At 40.7% G+C, this 23375-nt stretch overlaps 1 protein-coding gene across 1 annotated transcript in view; it reads right to left on the reverse strand.

The window, feature by feature from the left end:
- The window catches only part of LOC133630601 (segment polarity protein dishevelled homolog DVL-3-like), a 68219-nt gene that overhangs the window by 10447 nt on the left and 34397 nt on the right, over positions 1 to 23375 (reverse strand). Inside the window, exons 3-14 of the mRNA XM_062022185.1 lie at positions 21879 to 22000; positions 20381 to 20496; positions 20151 to 20283; positions 17155 to 17245; positions 16998 to 17067; positions 16740 to 16879; positions 9475 to 9551; positions 9337 to 9404; positions 9123 to 9272; positions 1853 to 1984; positions 1598 to 1765; positions 1325 to 1528 (exon numbers count right to left, since the gene is read on the reverse strand). Coding sequence (XP_061878169.1) covers positions 1325 to 1528; positions 1598 to 1765; positions 1853 to 1984; positions 9123 to 9272; positions 9337 to 9404; positions 9475 to 9551; positions 16740 to 16879; positions 16998 to 17067; positions 17155 to 17245; positions 20151 to 20283; positions 20381 to 20496; positions 21879 to 22000 — 1471 coding nt within the window. The remainder of the gene's footprint in view (positions 1 to 1324; positions 1529 to 1597; positions 1766 to 1852; positions 1985 to 9122; positions 9273 to 9336; positions 9405 to 9474; positions 9552 to 16739; positions 16880 to 16997; positions 17068 to 17154; positions 17246 to 20150; positions 20284 to 20380; positions 20497 to 21878; positions 22001 to 23375) is intronic.

A 23375-nucleotide genomic window follows, 5' to 3' on the forward strand; every position in this document is an offset into this window, starting at 1 on the left:
TATGCCATTCATTGAAAGTGCAGCTAATAACACGAGGCGGCTTATGGTGCGGAAAATACGGTATCTCAGGTAACTAGGACTGTTTTGTTTTGTTTTTACTTTACGGAAAAAATATCGAGATATATATCGTATATCGCCATTCAGCACACGGAGTGGAAAACACAACCAAAAATTGTAGGCTTCTTCACGCGACGAAGCTGGCCTACTTCACCACTGTCTGTAGTCTATTGCCCTCCCAGGCAGCGTTGAGATGGAAACGTGATGGTGGCGACAGGCCAAATCCGTCCGCCTGTCCCTGTCCCCCCCTTCCACCTGGAGAGACACCGCCTTAACTAACAAGTTTTCTGTAACAATTAACTGCAACTTATTCCTGACAAAGCCAGGAACTAAACGAGGATTTGTGTCAGGGACCATTGAAGACGGACAAGTTTTATTGAATTGACGCCAAATTTGCCAATTTCCTAAGTCAGGCATTTAGCATTTATGTTTTCTTATTACTTGTAATACATGGGAATTGACATTTGGTATGTACATTATATTGTCCAATACAGTCTATGATCTTGTCTAAAAAAGTATAGTATAGTATGTTCCTGCAACCAATGCTTGGTGTGATGGTGCTTCGCTCCTAGTGAAATGTTTAGCATGCCAGCCCGGTCAATGACACATCCACATATAGGCTAACGTGATTGAAGTACCATTTCTGGGCAGATTATTACTTATGGCTCTTTTAAAGTTTTCGAAAACCCCCGATTTTCAGAGATTTTCAATTTGACGTTTTCACAAGTTGTAAGCAATGATCACCAAAATGATAACCTCCGAGGACAAAGCTACGAACAATGGGAGACCGGGCTTTCTGCTCCGCCGCTCCCAGTCGGTGGAACGCTCTCCCTGACCACCTGAGGGCACCACAGACTGTGGATGCTTTTAAAAAAGGCTTAAAAACCCTTCTTTTTAAAAAAAGCCCTTTTTTTTAGATATATGCATACTAGTTCTAGCTATTAGGCTGTTCTAGTTTTTATTATCTTTTTATATATTTTATTATTATTATTATTATAATACATTGTAGCACTTTGAGGTTGTTTACTCAATGTAAAGTGCTTTTTTTTTTTTTTTACAAATAAAATCTATTATTATTATTATTATTATATCAAAAGAAGGCTTGAAAAATCTCGATGTGCATGTTATGAGCCTTTGTCGTATATTAGTTTCACCTTGTAAATCCAATTGCAGGAATAAACAAACCTTTGCACGATGAATTCACATTTTTTTGGAGTTTTACCTGCACAGTGCTCATTCAGCATAGGTAACCTGCGTCCTCACTCACCGCTGTGCTGGCTTCCTGCACTGCCAGCAGCCGGCCCACCGTGGAAGGGCTGCGGCAGGTCATACGGGTGAGGGATGGGGAACTGGTAGGGCAGAGGCATCGGCCACGGAGCTGCCCCGGGGTGAGGCAGAGGGGGGAGGGTGTCTTGATCTGAGGCGCCCCCACTTGAACCATCGTGGTCATGGAGAGACAGGTGGGTCATATCTGAGGGGGGGGGATAAACATTAACAGTTGGAATACTCGTCGTTACACTGAGCTGAACATTCCACTCACTGCCACACAGGTCTCCAAACACGTAGTAGCACTGCTCGGAGAAGGTGATCTTGTTGACCGTGTGTCGGATGTAGCCGGCCTTCAACAAGTTGCTGGCGTATTTACGGGCTTCTCTGCGATCTGTGAAGCCTTCCACGTGGTGGAAGAGCCAGTCCACCACATCAGAACCTGACAACAGACATAAAACATTTCAAGGTGGTTGGGTTTTTTTTCCTAATGGCTTGTCAAGGCTGAGGCTTCGTCTTCCAGTCGTACCAATAAAGGCGTTTGCGATGGTGATCTTGAGCCACATTCGATCTCGCACTTCCAGGCCTGACTCTGGGCAGGCCATGGCCTTAGCAACTGTTGCCATGTCGGTGTGAATGGAGAGGTGGAAGTCATCGAATCCTGGGAGGACACAAAGTTTGACTGTTTTTTAGGGATGTTAAAAATAACCAGTTAACTCATGTGATTAATTACAAAAAATATTGCATTAATAATTTCCAGTACAGGCCAAAAGTTTGGACACACCTTCTCATTCAATGCGTTTTCTTTATTTTAATGACTATATACATTGTAGATTGTCACTGAAGGCATCAAAACTATGAATGAACACATGTGGAGTGATGTACTTTTTTATATTAATCAATCCAACAAAACAATACACAACAATACCATAACAATGCAATCCAATTCCAAAACCAAACCCGACCCAGCAACATTCAGAATAGCAATAAACAGAGCAAAAAAATGCCCAAGCAACCATTTCCACATCAACACCGTATGAAAAAAATAGCCAACAACAGGAGATAACGTCCGCAGGAGCCTACCACATAGTGAAGGACATACACTATTTGATTTCCTATTTTGCAGCTCATTTTTATTTGAACATGACACAGAACAATCTAAAAGTAGTGAAACAAAAATAAATATTATCAACAACAGTATCAATATTAGTAACAATTTCAACATTGCAGTGATTTAAAATCCCTCATTGACATTATCATTACAGACATTTAATAAAAAAAACTGTACTTAACAAAAAAAGGTGAAATAACTGAAAACATGTTTTATATTCTAGTTTCTTCAAAATAGCCACCCTTTACTCTGATTAGGCAAAGGGGCCATCAAGTGCTAAACACCTGTGGGAACTCCTTCAAGACTGTTGGAAAACCATTTCAGGTGACTACCTCTTGAAGCTCATCGAGAGAATGCCAAGAGTGTGCAAAGCAGTAATCAGAGCAAAGGGTGGCTATTTTTAAAGAAACTAGAATATAAAACATGTTTTCAGATATTTCACCATTTTTTGTTAAGTACATAACTTCACATGTGTTCATCATAGTTTTGATGCCTTCAGTGACAATCTACAATGTAAATAAATAGTCAAAAAAAAAAAAGAAAACTCGTTGAATGAGAAGTTGTGTCCAAACTTTTGGCCTGTACTAGGGCTGGGCGATATATGGAATATACTCGATACATCGCAGGTTTGTCTCTGTGCGATATAGAAAATGACTATATGGTGATATTGGAGTATACATTCTCACGCAGTTGCTTTTAGCTGCGGGCATTACAGTGCAGGCTCTTCTTACTCTTTGTTGTCTCTCCTTCTCACAGAGACATAAAACAAGCACACCTTTTTACATACGTCACATACGTATACGCCCTCGCGGAGCAGAGAGGTAGCGGCATGGGTAACGTTAGCTGTGATGCTAGCGGAGAGGTGCGAGTGGTAATACGAGAGAGAGAGAGAAGGTGCAAATCTGGTAACAAATGAAGGAAGAATTAATTCCCAAGAAAAACAGCAGGGGATCCATCGTCTGGCGGTGGTTTGGCTTCAAGCAGGAAGATGTTGAACAGACAACCGTAATATGTCAAGTATGTGGCAAAAGCGTTGCTACAAAAAGTAGCATTACTGCTAATTTGTAGCATCATTTGAAAAGTCACCCGCTAGAGAATGAAGAGTGCTTGAAACTTCGCATGTCAACATCTCGGCCGGTGCCACACCAACAAAATGCCCAAGCAACCATTTCCACATCAACACCGTATGAAAAAAATAGTCAACAACAGGAGATAACGTCCGCAGGAACCTACCACATAGTGAAGGACATACACTATTTGATTTCCTATTATGCAGCTCATTTTTATTTGACACTTATTGAAATATCTTGTGTGACATCATGCACAAAAGTGCACTTTATTTGTTTTAAACTATTGTAGTGGCGTTCTGTACAAAAAGTGCACTTTAATTTAGTGTTGTTTTGATGTCATCTTAGTGACATCATGCACAAAAGTGCACTAAAAGCTTGTTTTAAAATGTCTGACAATTTCGCACTTTTTGTTTTGAAATGACATGAATGTTTGTGCCACTGCTTAATAACTGTTTAATAAATACACTATTAGTTGTGATTTCCCTCTCTGCATGAAAATTTAAAAGTACCATATATTAATGCAGTATGAAGAAGAATGTTTTAATGTAGACACATAGAATCATCATACTGCTGTGATTATATGCATCAAGTGTTCATTCAAGGCTTAGGCAAAATATGGAGATATATATGGTGTATTGTGACATGGCCTAAAAATATCGAGATATTAATAAAAGGCCACATCGCCCAGCCCTAGCCTGTACTGTATATATGCAACTCAATTTGACCTTATATGCTCCTTTACTTTAACCTGGAATTGTTATCTGCAAGGTGGCACGGCTTGTTACACGGTCAGTGATCAGGTCAATGCATAAGTCAGTACAGAGTTGAGTAAACAGACTCCAGACTCAATCCAAAATACTCCCCAGCGGTACTTGAGATCAATCGGTTACCAAATTTTGAGCAAATAAATGATGTGCATTAAAGTAAAACATAAAAAAGGTCCTATCTGACATTGACAATAAAATTGCATTTGTTTCCAAATACCTTTTTAAAACAAGACCTACTGTCCTATTGGTACCTGTTTCGGTCCATTTGGGATGTGCATAAATCCCTAAAATTTGATATCAAACAATGGGGACGTGGCGCAGATATTTATAAAACAATCTTGCCTTCCTTCCTCCAAACGAGCTGTTTGGAATTTACACAACCTGTAACGTCCACGGATTATCCATATATGGTAGAAATTTACCTAAAGTGTTTAGTGCGAGTCTGCCATTGTAGTCTGACGCTGTAGTCAATAAGCTCCTTATTTTTTTATATCCTCTTGTTGTAGGGCAGACTGGCTCGTATATGCACATGCATCCTTTTAATACAAATGAGCGTATAGTTTGAACTTGTATCTGTCACTAGACTCGCTGTGGAAGTGTTAAAAACTACAACATGGCCAACGGGGAGAAGACGATGTCGACGGTGAGGCACGTAAATAAGAGCGCTCACAAAACGCCGCATCCTGAAGAGACCGTCAGAAAGCGACTTGAAGATGGTCTGTAAAACAATCTATGCAACATTTCGACTAAAGAACCACCATTACATGTTATGTAGACCACAAGAACATGTTTTAAATGTAGAAAAAAATCATAATAAGACCCCTTTAGGTTAATTTAAATTATGCAAGCAAGTAATAACCTGTGGTTAATCATGATCATAATCCAAATTTACAAGCGTGCACTGCAAAAACTGAAATCAAAGTAAGATGAAATATCTGAAATAAGGGTGATATTTGCTTATTTTCTGTCTGATAAGATAATTATTCTCACTAAGCAGATTTTATGTTACAGTGTTTTACTTGTTTTAAGTGTTTTGGTCCAAAATGATCTCAGTAAGATATTACAGCTTGTTGCTGAGATTTGATAACCTATATTGAGTAAAACATGCTTGGAACTAGAATATCAACTGTTGCAAAGCTGTGTCATCAACACTCACAAGTATAAAACTGCTTTTTTAAAGTAATAATTTCTTATTTCAAGCATGAAATTAAAAATCATGACCTTGACACAATTGTGTCTCATAATTAAAACAGATGACAGCCAAATGGACTTTGCTGTTTTATTTTCAATGAAACAATAGAAAAGATGTACTCCTATAGTAGTACAGTTGGCACAGTACAGTAAACTGACAGTTAATTTTTAAACAGAAATAGTTCATACACATTCAGATAAATTCTTCAAAATTACAATAAAAAAAGTTTGCTGGTTTCAAGAAATGTAATGCCGAGCGCATATCATTATGTCAAGATAATGGCACTAGCATTTACTTAATTTAAGAATATTTTTCAACATACTGAGAAAAAAGTTTCATATTTGTTTTTTCTATCAAGAAAAGTGCACTTGTTATTAGTGAGAATATACTTATTTTAAGGTATTTTGGGGTTCATTGAGGTTAGCTAATTTTACTTGTCTTGGAAAGTCTTGACAAGCCAAATTTTCTTGTTCTATTGGCAGATAATTTTGCTTAGTTCAAGTAAAATGCCCCTCATTTTTGTATTTTTTCTCCTTGTTTTTGAACACTGACTTTTTGCAGTGTGATTCATCTGTTTAAAAAACATTTGTCAGCACTGCTCTTTTAGTTTCTTGCCTTCAACATAAATGTAAATACAGCATCTGCTTGAGAAATCATCATGACTAATATTTTGTTTCCTGTGGCCTGGATTGAAGGGAGAATCAGAACGGATTAGATCAGTTTTGTTTAACTTGGACTTAAATCTTTACAACGCCTCCAAGTTGTTAAAAAAACCAACTATTTGAATAGAATGTTCTCCCTGTAACACCAATACAGACAGTTTTTCAATCTATTTGCCTTTTGTTTTGTTTTGTGCAATATTGGGGGTTTTTTTGGGGGGGGGGGATTAAGGACTTGGTGATTCATGTTTTTCCTAAACTCCCATAAACATTATCTTGTGTTGCTGGGAGTAAATTGTTTAAACCAGGAGTGTCCATTACGTCGATCGCAAGCTACCGGTGGATGGTGGAGGGTGTGTCAGTCCATCGCCAGGCAGGCATTAAACAAATAGACATTAGCTATCATCAATCTTCACCAAGACGTCACTTTCGTCACTTGATTGACATTCACGGCACCCGAGGGTCTTGTGAGATGACGCTGGCTGCTGCCAGATCATTATTAAGAAAAAATGACCGGCAGGATGGCAAGAAATACTTTTTATTTCAAGAGACTCTCACGCCGTACCTGCCGTCAAAACGCTAAAGACCGACTGCACAGTTCTTGTCTTCACAATAAAAGCGCTGCTTCATCCTGCCTGCGATAACAAAATAAGAGTCTCAGAAAGCTAGCACACACAAGCTAGCAAGCTTCGGAGTTTGCCGCCAATGTATTTCTTGTAAAGTGTGTAAAAAGGAGTATGGAAGCTGGACAAATAAGATGCCAAAAACCGAACACTTTCATGTGGTATTAGACGGAAAGGAGGACTTTTTTTTCTCCTCCATTTGAAAATGTGGACGTTATCAGCACTACTGTCTGATTCCAATCAATGCAAGTCATCAGAATCAGGTAATACACCAACTTATATTCTTGTCTTCATGAAAGAAAGGAATCTATGTGTTAAACATGCTTGTATTATCATTAAACTCCTTTAACTTGTTAACAAAAGCGTCTCTATGATAAATAAATAAATATAAATGACATATATGAGGTAGATCAACCTCGGATTCAGGAGGAACAGTGTGGTTTTCATCCTAGTCGTGGAACTGTGGACCAGCTCTATACTCTCGGCAGGGTCCTTGCGGGTGCATGGGAGTTTGCCCAACCAGTCTACATGTGCTTTGTGGACTTGGAGAAGGCATTGGACCATGTCCCTTGGGAAGTCCTGTGGGGAGTGCTCGGAGAGTATGAGGTATCGGACTGTCTGATTGTGGCGGTCCGCTCCCTGTATGATCAGTGTCAGAGATTGGTCCGCATTGCCGGCAGTAAGTCGGACACGTTTCCAGTGAGGGTTGGACTCCACCAGGGCTGCCCTTTGTCACCCATTCTGTTCATAACTTTTATGGACAGAATTTCTAGGCGCAGTCAGGGCGTTGAGGGGATCTGGTTTGGTGGCTGCAGGATTAGGTCTCTGCTTTTTGCAGATGATGTGGTCCTGATGGCTTCATCTGGCCAGGATCTTCAGCTCTCACTGGATCGGTTCGCAGCCAAGTGTGAAGCGACTGGGATGAGAATCAGCATTTCCAAGTCAGAGTCCATGGTTCTCGCCCGGAAAAGGGTGGAGTGCCATCTCCGGGTTGGGGAGGAGATCTTGCCCCAAGTGGAGGAGTTCAAGTACCTGGGAGTCTTGTTCACGAGTGAGGGAAGAGTGGATGGTGAGATCGACGGGCGCATCTGTGCGGCGTCTTCAGTAATGCGGACGCTGTATCGATCCGTTGTGGTGAAGAAGGAACTGAGCTGGAAGGCAAAGCTCTCAATTTACCGGTCGATCTACGTTCCCATCCTCACCTATGGTCATGAGCTTTGGGTTATGAACGAAAGGACAACATCTTGGTTACAAGCGGCCGGAATGAGTTTCCCCCGCCGGGTGGCTGGGCTCTCCCTTAGAGATAGGGTGAGAAGCTCTGTCATTCGGGAGGAGCTCAAAGTAAAGCCTCTGCTCCTCCACATGAAGAGGAGCCAGATGAGGTGGTTCGGGCATCTGGTCAGGATGCCACCCGAACGCCTCCCTAGGGAGGTGTTTCGGGCATCTGGTCAGGATGCCACCCGAACGCCTCCCTAGGGAGGTGTTTCGGGCACGTCCGACCGGTAGGAGGCCACGGGGAAGACCCAGGACACGTCGGGAAGACTATGTCTCCCGGCTGGCCTGGGAACACCTCGGGATCCCCGGGAAGAGCTGGACCAAGTGGCTGGGGAGAGGGAAGTCTGGGCAACCCCACCTCGGAGAAGCGGAAGAAGATGGATGGATGGTATATCACCTCGACTTCATCAATTGAAAAGTAGCTCGCCTGCAGAAAAGGTGTGGGCACCTCTGGTTTAAAGTATCTTTTATTCATCTGCTTTGAGGGTGAATGCTTAAATGTTCCATTACTGAAAACAAAAAACATGTTTTTACATGCGTTGTTATGAAATAAATAATCCACTCCTTCATGTTAATCTCCCCTTTGTACCACAACACTGTATCCACCTCAGCAGTTTTCTGCTTGTGTAATTTATTGACTGATGCAAAAAAACTCTTGGCACCTTTTCCTCTCTGGGTGTTAAAAATGGGGTGGTTAAAAGCTGTCCCACATATCCAAAATATTTATTTACATTGCTCAAACCGAACTAAAACCCCCAACGATAATATGAATAAATCCCACTGAGCAAACGTCACGAGACAAAGATCACAAGGGCGATGGAAGGCGTGAGTTGAACATATCGAGCAGATGGAAGCGAGCTGTGAGGCTGAACAGTCGGATCTCGTCGCTGGAATGCGTGAGAGGGCAGGGCTCTCCGTCTGAGGGGAATATGGCTATTGCTAAAGTTTTGTAGGTCAGGGTGCGGAGGGGAGGTTTGCAAACCAGCACGGCCCTCAAATGTTTAAAAACAGAGAAGCAAAGAATGAGCGATTCAAAAAAGATGCACCAAAATAGAAGGAGAAAGGTAAGTGAGACTTGTCAAAAGACGGTGACGGGACTCACGCTCAGTCTCTGGAATGGAGCTGCTGATGGAGGAGCTGGTGGAGGTGACAGTGCTCATGGAGGGGCTCATGCCGTAAGCGGGATACACCCCAGTCATTGCTGCGGTATGCGACACCCATGCCGCAGGGTCAATGGGTCGAATTGGCTCACCTGTAGAATTAAGTGCAGTTAGGTTAGAGGTATGACAAACTAGATGATAATAATAATCACTCACTTCTTGGCAGAGCAAAGCATCCCCGTGGGTTTGGATCCCAGCATTTGGCCACGGTCAGAGTAATGGGACTGGTAATACACAGATACAGCATTTACACACATTGTCTTAAAACCCTAACGAGCATTCCTCAGATCTTACCCCGGCTTATGCACAATGTCCCTCAGCACTCGGACTGCGTCATCATTGCTCATGTTTTCAAAGTTGATGTCGTTCACCTGCAGGGAACCCCAAAAAAGCAGAGCTAAGTTTATCATGGCGACAGTCTTTTGCAGATTGTCATCCTTGTGGAAGGTGTCAGTTCAGCAGCCTGCTGAAGCAGACTGTGAGACCAATTAAAACAGGGATGTCAAACATAACATAAGTTTGCTAAGTGTAAAATTGAGCTGCATTTTTTTAATTAAAGAAACTGCAGTTCTAAATGTGTCGCAATAGCAATTCTGTTAGGCAAGCAAATAGTTTATACCGGGGCGAGCAAGTATATTAAGCAAGAGTTACACGATAAAGCGGGGCTGTGACTCCTCCCCCGCGACCCAACGTAAAACAAAGAGTAAAACAAACTAGGGCTGGGTGATATATCGATATACCGTATTTTTCAGACTTTAAGTCGCAGTTTTTTTTCATAGTAAAAGATACTCAGGAGTGACTTATGTGTGAAATTATTAACACATTACCGTAAAATATAAAATAATATTATTTACCTCATTCACGTAAGAGACTAGACGTATAAGATTTCATGGGATTTAGCGATTAGGAGTGACAGATTGTTTGGTAAGGAAATTGCCTTTCAAATGTCTATTCTTGGTGTTGGGTTTTATCAAATACATTTTCCCAAAAAATGCGACTTATACTCCAGTGAGACTTATATATGTTTTTTCCCTTCTTTATTATGCATTTTCGGCCGGTGCGATTTATACTCCGGAGCGACTTATACTCCGAAAAATACGGTACTCGATATATCGCGGGTTTGTCTCTGTGCGATATAGAAAACGATTATATCGTGATATTGGAGTATACGTTCTTACGCAGTTGCTATTAGCTGCAGGCATTACACTACAGGCGTTTCTCACTCTTTCTTGTCTCTCCTTCTCACGGAGACATAAACAAGCGCACCTTCTTACATACGTCACATACGTATACGCCTTCGATGAGGTAGCGACATGGGTGAGCAGAGAGGTAGCGACATGGATAACGTTAGCTGTGGTGCTAGCGGTAATACGAGAGAAAGAAGGTGTGAATCTGGTAACAAATGAAGGAAGAATTAAATCCAAGAAAAACAGCAGGGGGTCCATCGTCTGGCGGTGGTTTGCCTTTAAGCGGGAAGATGTCGAACAGACAACCGTAATTGTGTAAGTGTGGGGCAAAAGCGTAGCTACAAAAAGTAACACCACTGCTAATTTGTAGCATCATTTGAAAAGTCACCCGCTAGAGAATGAAGAGTGCTTGAAACTCTGCACGCAACATCTCCGTTCGGTGCCACACCAACAAAATGCAGAGGCAACCATTTCCAGATCAACACCGTATGAAACAAATAGTCAACAACAGAAGGAGATAACGTCCGCATTAACCTACCACATAGTGAAGGACATACACTATTTGATTTCCTATTATGCAGCTCATTTTTATTTGACACTTATTGAAATATCTTGTGTGACATCATGCACAAAAGTGCACTTTATTTGTTTTAAACTATTGTAGTGGCGTTCTGTACAAAAAGTGCCCTTTAATTTAGTGTTGTTTTGATATGTCATCTTAGTGACATCATGCACAAAAGTGCACTAATAGCTTGTTTTAAAATGTCTCTGACAATTTTGCACTTTTTGTTTTGAAATGACATGAATGTTTGTGCCACTGCTTAATAACTGTTTAATAAATACACATTTAGTTGTGATTTCCCTCTCTGCATGAAAGTTTAAAAGTAGCATATATTAATGCAGTATGAAGAAGAATGTTTTAATGTAGACACATAGAATCATCATACTGCTGTGATTATATGCATCAAGTGTTCATTCAAGGCTAAGGCAAAATATGGAGATATATATGGTGTATCGTGACATGGCCTAAAAATATCGAGATATAAAAAAAAGCCAATACCACCCAGCCTTAAAACAAACAATTTAAATGCAGCATTGATACAGTTCTGTGAACATCATTGTCTTCTATGAGAATTTAAAGTAAGTGAACAGAGTGAGATTTACTGCAATACTTTCAGTCTTTGAAGTTTTTATTGTTGGTTTGTTGACATTGTTTACACATTACTCAGCTTTTATTTACCTATCACTACACAGTGATGCCTAGAAGGCAGGAAGTAACTCAACCCTCTTGAATAGTTTCTACCTCAGTTTGTTGACCTAGCACAGGATTAACATGTGCAAATGACAAATTAGGTAGTTGATACATAGAAGAGTTTTTATTGAATTTTTTGTTAAATCTTAGATGGGCTGTGACTTAAAGTTTAATTGCTTTGTAGATACACTGAGATTAAGTCTAAGTTCATTGTGTTCTTCATGGTGGTTTTGAAACTGCACCAATTGATTCTCTAAATGTTCAACTAACTTAAAGGGTTTTGTCAAGAGGATTATTTGTGATATGTACATTTTCAGAACCTACTTGTTCTATTTTGGGCCGAATCATGCCATGATTTTACCCGTCCGGCCCCACGTGGGAATATATTTTCCTCCATGCGGCCCCTGAGCTAAAATGAGTTTGAAACCCCTGTTCTAAAGGCTCGGGAAACCTTTGCAGTAAATTAGCTCAAGACCTTCCATTATTGAACTTTTCACTATATTTTCATTTTCCGAGAGCCTGAGTTTATGGTTTTCATTATTGGGAAGCCATAAACATCAAACTTGCAAGAAAAAGCTTGCATTATTTCACTCTGTGTGTAATGAAGCTATATAAAATACTAGTTTCACCTTCTGACAAAATATTGAGCTTTTTACAATACAGTGCTACCTAAACTTAAAGGCCTACTGAAAGCCACTACTACCGACCACGCAGTTTGATAGTTTATATATCAATGATGAAATCTTAACATTGCAACACATGCCAATACGGCCGGGTTAACTTATAAAGTGCAATTTTAAATGTCCCGCTAAACTTCCGGTTGAAAACGTCTATGTATGATGACGTATGCGCGTGACGTCAATAGTTAAACGGAAGTATTCGGACACCATTGAATCCAATAAAAAAAAGCTCCGTTTTCATCTCAAAATTCCAAAGTATTCTGGACATCTGTGTTGGTGAATCTTTTGCAATTTAATTAATGAACAATGAAGACCGCAAAGAAGAAAGTTGTAGGTGGGATCGGTGTATTAGCGGCTGGCTGTAGCAACACAACCGGGAGGACTTTGACTTGGATAGCAGACGCGCTATCCGACGCTAGCCGACGCTAGCCGACGCTAGCCGCCGACCGCACGGATGATTGGGTGAAGTCCTTCGTCCTTCCGTCGATCGCTGGAACGCAGGTGAGCACGGGTGTTGATGAGCAGATGAGGGCTGGCTGGCGTAGGTGGAGCGCTAATGTTTTTATCATAGCTCTGTGAGGTCCCGTTGCTAAGTTAGCTTCAATGGCGTCGTTAGCAACAGCATTGTTAAGCTTCGCCAAGCTGGAAAGCATTAACCGTGTATTTACAGGTCCGTGGTTTAATAGTATTGTTGATTTTCTGTCTATCCTTCCAGTCAGGGATTTATTTATTTTGTTTCTATCTGCATTTAAGCACAATGCTATCACGTTAGCTCCGTAGCTAAAGTGCTTCATTGATGTATTGTCGTGGAGATAAATGTCACTGTGAATATCCATTTCGCGTTCTCGACTCTCATTTTCAAGAGGATATAGTATCCGAGGTGGTTTAAAATACAAATCCGTGATCCACAATAGAAAAAGGAGAGAGTGTGGAATCCAATGAGCCAGCTTGTACCTAAGTTACGTTCAGAGCGAAAAAAGATGCGTCCTGCACTGCACTCTAGTCCTTCACTCTCACGTTCCTCATCCACGAATCTTTCATCCTGGCTCAAATTAATGGGGTAATCGTCACTTTCTCAGTCCGAATCGCTCTCGCTGCTGGTGTAAACAATGGGGAAATGTGAGGAGCCTTTCAACTTGTGACGTCACGCTACTTCCGGTACAGGCAAGGCTTTTTTTTTATCAGCGACCAAAAGTTGCGAACTTTATCGTCGATGTTCTCTACTAAATCCTTTCAGCAAAAATATGGCAATATCGCGAAATGATCAAGTATGACACATAGAATGGATCTGCTATCCCTGTTTAAATAAAACAATTTCATTTCAGTAGGCCTTAAAGTGTTTTGAGATAAAAGCGGTCTCTCAGCTGTCATGCTTTAAGTTGCAAGCAAAAATCAGCGCTACTATCATCTCTGCCATTAGTTGGTGTAACGAATGTCACAGTCAACCCCGTGAGATACGACTAAAACATCTGGTCTTACTCGCTAAAACTTACTGGACAAAACTTAGTTTTTATCCCCAACCATGAGGAGGAGGAAAGTGAGTGTGAAGGACGGTGAGGTGAACAAAAAGCGGATGATATTCATTGAACTAAAAAAAAAGATATCTTCAAAAACATGACAGCGTCACTGACTTGGCAAGCAAATGGAGCGTATCACTGCTTATCTGCAACAAACTGAAGCAGAGTGAGTCGAACTCCAGCCAAGAATGTTAAAACAACTTCGATAAACGGCGGATATTTACTCATGAAAGTATGGCAAAGCTGCTGGTAATGTGTTTAACAGAGTAGGAAATACTGCAGAAGTCCACTCTAGAAGGTACATTATTGTACATTACATTTCTTAAACTACTGTAGTTGTAAGTAGTACATTCTATTGTATTGTTTTTATACAATATTTCTAGGGATGTCCGATAATATCGGACTGCCGATATTATCGGCCGATAAATGCTTTAAAATGTAATATCGGAAATTATCGGTATCGGTTTCAAAATTATCGGTATCGGTTTCAAAAAGTAAAATGTATGACTTTTTAATACGCCACTGTGTACACGGACGTAGGGAGAAGAACAGAGCGCCAATAAACCTTAAAGGCACTGCCTTTGCGTGCCGGCCCAATCACATAATATCTACGGCTTTTCACACACACAAGTGAATGCAAGGCATACTTGGTCAACAGCCATACAGGTCACACTGAGGGTGATCGTATAAACAACTTTAACACTGTTACAAATATGCGCCACACTGTGAACCCACACCAAACAAGAATGACAAACACATTTCGGGAGAACATCCGCACCGTAACACAACATAAACACAACAGAACAAATACCCAGAACCCCTTGCAGCACTAACTCTTCCGGGACGCTACAATATAGACCCCCCGCTACTCCCTACCCCGCCCACCTCATCCTCCTCATGCTCTCTCAGGGAGAGCATGTCCCAAATTCCAAGCTGCTGTTTTGTGGCATGTAAAAAAAAATAATGCACTTTGTGACTTCAATAATAAATATGGCAGTGCCATGTTGGCATTTTTTTCCATAACTTGAGTTGATTTATTTTGGAAAACCTTGTTACATTGTTTAATGCATCCAGCAGGGCTTTCACAACAAAATTAGGCATAATAATGTGTTAATTCCACGACTGTATATATCGGTATCGGAATCGGTAATTAAGAGTTAGACAATATCGGAATATCGGATATCGGCAAAAAAGCCATTATCGGACATCTCTAAATATTTCTCATCTGAAAGTTAGTTCTTATTTCTAAAAGGCATGTCACGTGTTAAAATTGTGCTGTTTTGAGAAGGCCAAGCACCAATCAAATTGATTTCGATTAATTTCAATGGTGGATTGTTTTGAGATACAAGTCCATCCATCCATTTTCTACCGCTTATTCCCTTCGGGGTCGCGGGGGGCGCTGGAGCCTATCTCAGCTACAATCGGGCGGAAGGCGGGGTACACAAGTGTTTTATATATTTATATATTATTTATATATATTTATTTATTCATATATGCACCTTATTGCTTTTTTATCCTGCACTACCATGAGTTTATGTAACGAAATTTCGTTCTTATCTGTGCTGTAAAGTTCAAATTTGAATGACAATAAAAAGGAAGTCTAAGTCTCTAAGTTTTGAGTTAAGCGCTCCGTCACACAACCAATTAAGCTTGTGACTTGAAGCACTACTGTATAACATTTTTGTTTTAGATTTACCTATAAGTCAACACAAACAGTTTCAATCAATCAATCAAAGTTTACTGATATAGCCCTAAATCACGAGTGTCTCAAAAGGGCTGCACAAGCCAAAACGACATCCTCGGCTCCGATCCCACATCAGGGCAAGAAAAAAACTCAACCCAATGGGATGACAATGAGAAACCTTGGAGGGGACCACAGATGTGGGGAACCTGGGCGACCGGTGCAATGGAAGTCGAGTGGATCTAGCATAATAGTTTACAGCTAAACTTCTACTGTGTTATTTGAGGTCTAGATGAAGCAAAGGGGCATTAGTCAGGCTATTGTAGTGGCGTTCTGTACAAAAAGTACACTTAATTTAGTGTTGTTTTGATAAGTCATCTTAGTGACATCATGCACAAAAGTGCACTAATAGCTCATTTTAAAATGTCTCTGACAATCTTGCACTTTCTGTTTTGGAAATGACATGAATGTTTGTGCCACTGCTTAATAACTGTTTAATAAATACACTTTTGCTAAATTGACTTACCGGTAGTTGTAATTTCCCTCTCTGCATGAAAGTTTAAAATGAGCATATATTAATGCAGTATGAAGAAGAATGTTTTAATGTAGACACATAGAATCATCATACTGCTGTGATTATATGCATCAAGTGTTCATTCAAGGCTAAGGCAAAATATCCAGATATATATGGTGTATCGTGACATGGCCTAAAAATATCGAGATATTAATAAAAGGCCATATCACCCAGCCCTAAATACCGGTAATACCCTATTCTGAGGTGATAAAAACAGTTTTTGGTCAGTTGGCAACAGTGACTCTCCAAAGACAGTGACCCCCCCCATAACTGACCTTGTGACACTCAACAGTTTACAGTGACCGCTAATTGTGGATTGCTAATGACAATATTTATCTGTAGTTTGAGATTGACATCTCTAGTCCCCGTGCTCATATTTGTTTGATGAAGCACTAGCTGGGAAGCAAATGCACAAAACGCAAGCTTCAGCAAAAATGAAACCGGGGAGGGAACATTAACAAAGCCCCACACCGCAGAAGCTGAAATCATTAGTGGCCGGGGTTGGAAAACCAAGGGAAAAAAGTATCAACCTTAACTCATCAGTTAAGGAGAAGCTCCCGTATTACTGCTCTCAAACGTGACATGCATCGGCCCACACGCACATTCCTTAAGTCCCACGCATTTTGCCATTCCCTGTGTGCATTTGTGCAACAAACAACCCCGCACACCTGCAACAGCATGTCTCCGGGCTCGATGCGTCCGTCCGCAGCCACCGCCCCGCCTTTCATTATGGAGCCAATGTAGATCCCACCATCTCCTCTCTCGTTACTTTGGCCCACGATGCTGATGCCCAAGAAGTTGTACTTCTCTGAGAGTACACAAGAAAATAAACATTGCAGAGACAGCGCATGTAATGTTACAGTATAGCCGCCATCATATAAACAAACGTCAGGTGTCCATTTTGTCTTCAGTGCACACTGACTTACCCATGTTGAGCGTAACTGTGATTATGTTGAGAGACATGGTGGAGTCTGTGATGCTGCTGAATGATGACGACTGCACAAGAGAACCATAGTATGAGGCGCTGAGGCCAAGGAATTATATGGCTGGAGTTGTAAGAGCATGCATGAGAGCTGGTCTTACCCGGTCCAGATTGGAGGCTTTGGGTTTCCGCCGACGGCGCCGGTGTCGTCTCATTAAGCGAGAGGAGCTCTGTTCTGTTGAGCTACTAAATCTGGGTAATCGGGAGACGCAAATAATGTGTTACAACTGCCAACGAGTAATTAAAGATAATTACAGCTATCTCCGGATATAAATTGTTTTTAATGATGTCGACAAACACAATTGACAAATGAGTCAGCAATAGTGATGTGCGATACCTCTGATTTACTTTCTGAACCGATACCAAGTAAGGTTCAGGCTGGTATCAGCGATCCGATACAGATACTTTCTGCAAATATACCTAATTTGACTGCTAAAATTTAGAAAGTTGTGTATTTTCAAATAACATGCATCTGAAAAGACAACAGTAAAAATGTAAAAAATCGGCATGTAATGACAAAAATCAGAATTTTTTTTTACTAATCATTAATTATAATATACTTAGTCACCTATAACAACATTTTGTCTTTAAATTACCATATTTATTTATAAAAAAATTTTTTAAATTGAAATATATCAAAACAGCCCCTCTATACTAGACTTTTCCGTATGCGGCCCTTGGTGGAAAAAGTTTAGACACCCCTAATCTAAAATATTGTAAACTCTCAAAATAATAATAAAATATACTTAAAATATACACAAAGTTTAATCAGTTAATTAAACAATAAAACAATACCAACTTATGAATGAATGAATTAGAAAAAAAATACAACAATAGTAAACACAGTTAAATGTGTAAATGAACATTAATATTTTCATACAGGCAGAAGTTTTGACAAACTCAATTATGCAGTTACACAATCATCATTTTTAAAAATTATATTATTACATGTAAAATAACAGTAAAAGTGTAAGAAAAAAAGCAAAAAAATCTATTTAAGGAGAAAAAGTTGAAATGTTTGAACTAACAATTAATAATATGCTTAGTCACCTTTAATACAAAGCTGACAAAGTTATGTCTTTAAATAAATACAGTATATGTTTTTTTTTAATTAAAAAATATCACAATGGCTGCAGTGTATTTTGACTTTTCAGTATGCGACCCTTTGTGGAAAAAGTTTGCACACCCCTGATCTAAAATATTGGAAGCTCTCAAAATAATAATAAAATATACACAAAGTTGAATTAGTTAATTAAACAATAAAATACTAACTTATGAATGAATTACAAAAAACCACATCAACAATTATAAACAGTGTTAAAAGTGTAAATAAACATTATTATTTTCATACAGGCAGAAGTTTTGACACACGAGGTTATGCAGTCACACAATCATATTTTTTATTCTATTCCTAAATGTAAAATAACTTTAAAATGTAAGAAAAAAAGAGCAAAAGCGGTATTTAATTCAAGTTAAAGTACCACTGATAGTCACACACACGCTAGGTGTGGTGAAATTACCATCTGCATTTGACCCATTCCCATGTTCACCCCCTGGTGAGGGGAGCAGTGAGCAGCAGCGGTGGCCGCACTCGGGAATCATTTGGTGAATTAACCCCCAATTCCAACTCTTGATGCTGAGTGCCAAGCAGGGCGGTAATGGGTCCCATTTTTATAGTCTTTGGTATGACTCGGCCGGGGTTTGAACTCACGACCTTCCAGTCTCAGGACGGACACTCTAACCACAAGGCCACTGAGCAGGTTAATGAGAACAAGTTGAAATGTTTGAACTAACAATTAATAATATACTTAGCTGACAAAGTTATGTCTTTAAATAGAGATATGTTTTTTTAATTAAAAAAAATAAATATGGCTCCGCATACTTTGACTTTTCTGTATGTGGCCCTTGATGGAAAAAGTTTGGACACCCCTGAACTTAAGTATCAAAAGTATCGAAATTTTGTTTTTCCATCCATCCATCCATTTTCTTCCGCTTATCTGAGGTCAGGTCGCGGGGTCAGCAGCCTAAGCAGGGAAGCCCAGACTTCCCTCTCCCCAGCCACTTGGTCCAGCTCCTCCCGGGGGATCCCGAGGCGTTCCAAAGGCCAGCCGGGAGACATAGTCTTCCCAACGTGTCCTGGGTCTTCCCCCGTGGCCTCCTGCCGGTCGGACGTGCCCAAAACACCTCCCCTAGGGAGGCGTTCGGGTGGCATCCTGACCAGATGCCCGAACCACCTCATCTGGCTCCTCTCCATGTGGAGGAGCAGTGGCTTTACTTTGAGCTCCTCCTGGATGACAGAGCTTCTCACCCTATCTCTAAGGGAGAGCCCCGCCACCAGGCAGAGGAAACTCATTTCGGCCGCTTGTACCCGTGATCTTGTCCTTTCGGTCATAACCCAAAGCTCATGACCATAGGTGAGGATGGGAACGTAGATCGACCGGTAAATTGAGAGCTTTGCCTTCCGGCTCAGCTCCTTCTTCACCACAACGGATCGATACAGCGTCCGCATTACTGAAGACGCCGCACCGATCCGCCTGTCGATCTCACCATCCACTGTTCCCTCACTCGTGAACAAGACTCCCAGGTACTTGAACTCCTCCACTTGGGGCAGGGTCTCCTCCCCAACCCGGAGATGGCACTCCACCCTTTTCCGGGCAGGAACCATGGACTCTGACTTGGAGGTGCTGATTCCCATCCCAGTCGCTTCACACTCGGCTGTGAACCGATCCAGTGAGAGCTGAAGATCCTGGCCAGATGAAGCCATCAGGACCACATCATCTGCAAAATCCTGCAACCACCAAACCGGATCCCCTCAACGCCCTGACTGCGCCTAGAAATTCTGTCCATAAAAGTAATGAACAGAATGGGTGACAGGGCAGCCTTGGTGGAGTCCAACCCTCACTGGAAACGTGTCCGACTTACTGCCGGCAATGCGGACCAAGCTCTGACACTGATCATACAGGGAGCGGAACGACACCATCAGACAGTCCCATACCCCATTTTGTTTTGAGAATTGATAATAGCGCATAAAGATCTGGTATCGATATTTTGGTATCAATCCGCAAATGTCGGTGAAAAGCTACACGGGGCATCTGACCTGCTGGTTGCGTCGTCGTCCTCTGAATCAAAGCAGGAAGTAGACTCCAGCTCGCTGCTCATGAAAGAAGAGCTGTCGTACTCCGCGACGCCACGTCCCGCTGCCCGGGAGGAGAAACCATTCTGTTTTCCACCTGCGGCAGAAGCCAAGAGTGAAGAAGTAGCAGGTAAACGGTCGCGCCAAAAGACACACGAGGCACATATTTATCCGCAGTGCAAAGACTTCCTGACCATGGTCGGTGTGTTTCCGCCTGGGCCGCTCTTTCTCCCTCTCTCTTCTCTGCGACATCACGGAGCCTGTCTCGGTGTCGTTGTCCAAACTGTTCCGCGCGCTTGCTGCTTTCCCACTACAGAGTGGCAGTGAACAAAAAAGAAAACAAATATTATCATAGTACTTGCACTGTGTCAATATTATCATTTATTACACAACTATTAAAACAAAAAAATGCAAACTACAGACTTGACAGTGGTTTGAAGGAGTCATATTATGATTTTTTTTCTACATTGATTGATTGATTGTAACTTTTATTAGTAGATTGTACAGTATAGTACATATTCCGTACAATTGACCACTAAATGGTAACACCCGAATAAGTTTTTCAACTTTTTAAAGTCTGGGTCCACATTAATCAAATCATGGTACAAATATATACTATCAGCGTAATACAGTCATCACAAAAGTTAATCATCAGAGTATATACATCGAATTATTTACATTATTTTATTAGAAAAAAAAAATAGTAACGCACAGTGACTTGGATTAAATAAACTTTAATCTGACTACTGGTTTGGAAATAGTAACGCGTTAGATCTGTCATGAATGAAAAAAGACGTCATATTAGACTAACACGTTACTGAGTAACGTGCTACCGGCATCAGTGATTACAAATAAAATCTATTATTTATTATTTCTGGTGGGCATTCCTCTTTTGGGTTGTCCTACTCTTTTCAGCGGTCCTTGAACGCACCGTAAAACCACCTTGTCTTGGATTTCTCTGGATCGATCGTTCTGTGCCATGGCAGCAAAGCTTGTACGCTCAATGTGCACAACTGAATAGCTTCGTTGCTCAGAAAGCAATGGGTTTATGTACGTTTAGATTGAGGTATGTCGTTTCTTAATGGGGAAAGACAGTAATGTCTCTTGTTTTTTCACGCTAGCATTTAAGCTAGCGAGTTAGCCCCAGTCAGTCTGTGAGTTTATTTAGACTGACCATATTCTGAAATCCCAAAAAGAGGACACATATGCGTGCCAAGGTGAAAATTTGCCAATGATACTCGAACTTGCTTTATAAATAATATATTTATTTAAATAAAGCATTTTTTCTCCTCTGTTGACTAGTGTTGGCGCTAGGAATTTTCAAAATGGGGTTCCATGGACCCCATCAAGTCATAAAAATGGGGTCTCACAGTACATTTTTGGGGTCCCACTTTTTTGTAAGCGTTTTGGAAAAAAATTATAAACGTATGCATTATCCTGTTGTATCTCACATTCTATATTGTGTTTTGGAAAATGTTTGTCATAAACGTTCATTCATTAAAAAAATAAAAATAAAAATAAAACAAATGTATATACATATGTAAATGTATTCAGTTATAAACATTCATTCACTTTCTTCTTTCCTTCATGGATCTAAACTTTACCGCTGCTGCTAGTTTGCAGACACAATGTGTAAAACGTGCCTTTAAGGAGAATAAACCTCATGCACACAGTATTCTGTACTGTACTGACTGGTAAGAAGGTGGTCGGGAGTCTCCAATGCCCCCCGTCCTCTCCAAAGGGGGCGCTGCCTCCAAGTCTCCCACCGAGCCAGCAGAACCAGCATCTGCATGGGCGCCGTCTCCAGACACCAGCTGTGATCAGAAGGAGGGGAAAAGGTTATCTAAAACCATAAAAAGTATACCGTATTTCCTTGAATAGCCGCAGGGGCGTTAATTAATTTAAAACCTCCTGTCACACCTGCGTTTACCGGAAACCGGCGGGATGGCCGTGCATGCGGTAATTATTTTAAAACCTCTTCTCACTCCGGCGTTTACCAAAAGGAATCCATAAAATTTAGGCGTGCGCTTTGAGTGTGATGTAAGCATACCATCATGAAAAGCACATTTAATTAAAAAAAACGTTATTATGGTCTTACCTGTACTTATAAATGGAGTCCATTTGCAGCTCCTTCTGACCAAAAGCATCGATAACTTGTTTATAGAAGTCTTCCTTATTTTCTTTCTTCAGTTTTAAAAGTCTCTGTTTCAATGGAGATATTCCTTTAATTATTACCTCCTGCTTCGATTGAAAGTCCAGTTTAGAAAACTGTTTTATTTTATGTATGTAATCCTCCATTTTAAAAGTTCAGGCAGAGGACAGAAAAAAAAATCTCTTGCTGCGTGTGTTCACTTCTTCTGCAGTACCGGAAGTCGCAAGAAGGATCACTAGCGCGGCAGCGCCCTCTACCACCAGGAGGCGGGAGTCATTTAATGACTTATACAGTATTTCACACACGCAGCTACGGTATATTAATAAAACATAGCTGCTTACTGTTCTCTTTAGCATACTGTACAGGTATTCAATAGCTTGGACCTTAAATCCTACTGAAAAGCTCTTTATCTTTTTTCCTTTGTGCGATTGTAAACTACTGAAAGCAGTTTCCTCCATTTTGAAAATGAGGACAGATGCGTCACTCGTGACGTAACGAATTTGACCCGGTGGAAGTTCTAGACATATGCTAAATATTTTGCGAAACGAGTTTGACCCGGCGAAAATTACAGACATGCGATGATAAAATTAATATTTTGCGAAACGAATTTGATCCAGCTTCAATAATAAACCGGCGATAAGGCCAAGCATGCGTTAATTATTTTGAGAAACGAGTTTGACCCGGCAGTAATTCTAGACGTGCGAATACTATATTCCCTGCGCCAATTCAAGGAAATACGGTATACATATTTATGGCTGCTTTTACTTTCACTGTCAATGGAAAAAGTACAATTACGTGGTTTAATTGTTTGCCTGTTTTACAATGGCAAACATAAGCGACTATGATTTGATAAAGATTAAGGAGGAAATAACATTAGCAGTTGTGTGTCAAACACAAGGCCCAGATCTGGCCTGCCACATCATTTTATATGGCCTCCGAAAGCCTGGAAATAATATGCTTTAATGAAGTAATTCATCTTTTCTTACTAAATATATTATTTATTTCCATTTTGACAGAAAAAAATATGTACTGTATAA

Source organism: Entelurus aequoreus, linkage group LG16, assembly GCF_033978785.1.
Source record: "Entelurus aequoreus isolate RoL-2023_Sb linkage group LG16, RoL_Eaeq_v1.1, whole genome shotgun sequence".
In the NCBI taxonomy this organism is placed as follows: domain Eukaryota; kingdom Metazoa; phylum Chordata; class Actinopteri; order Syngnathiformes; family Syngnathidae; genus Entelurus; species Entelurus aequoreus.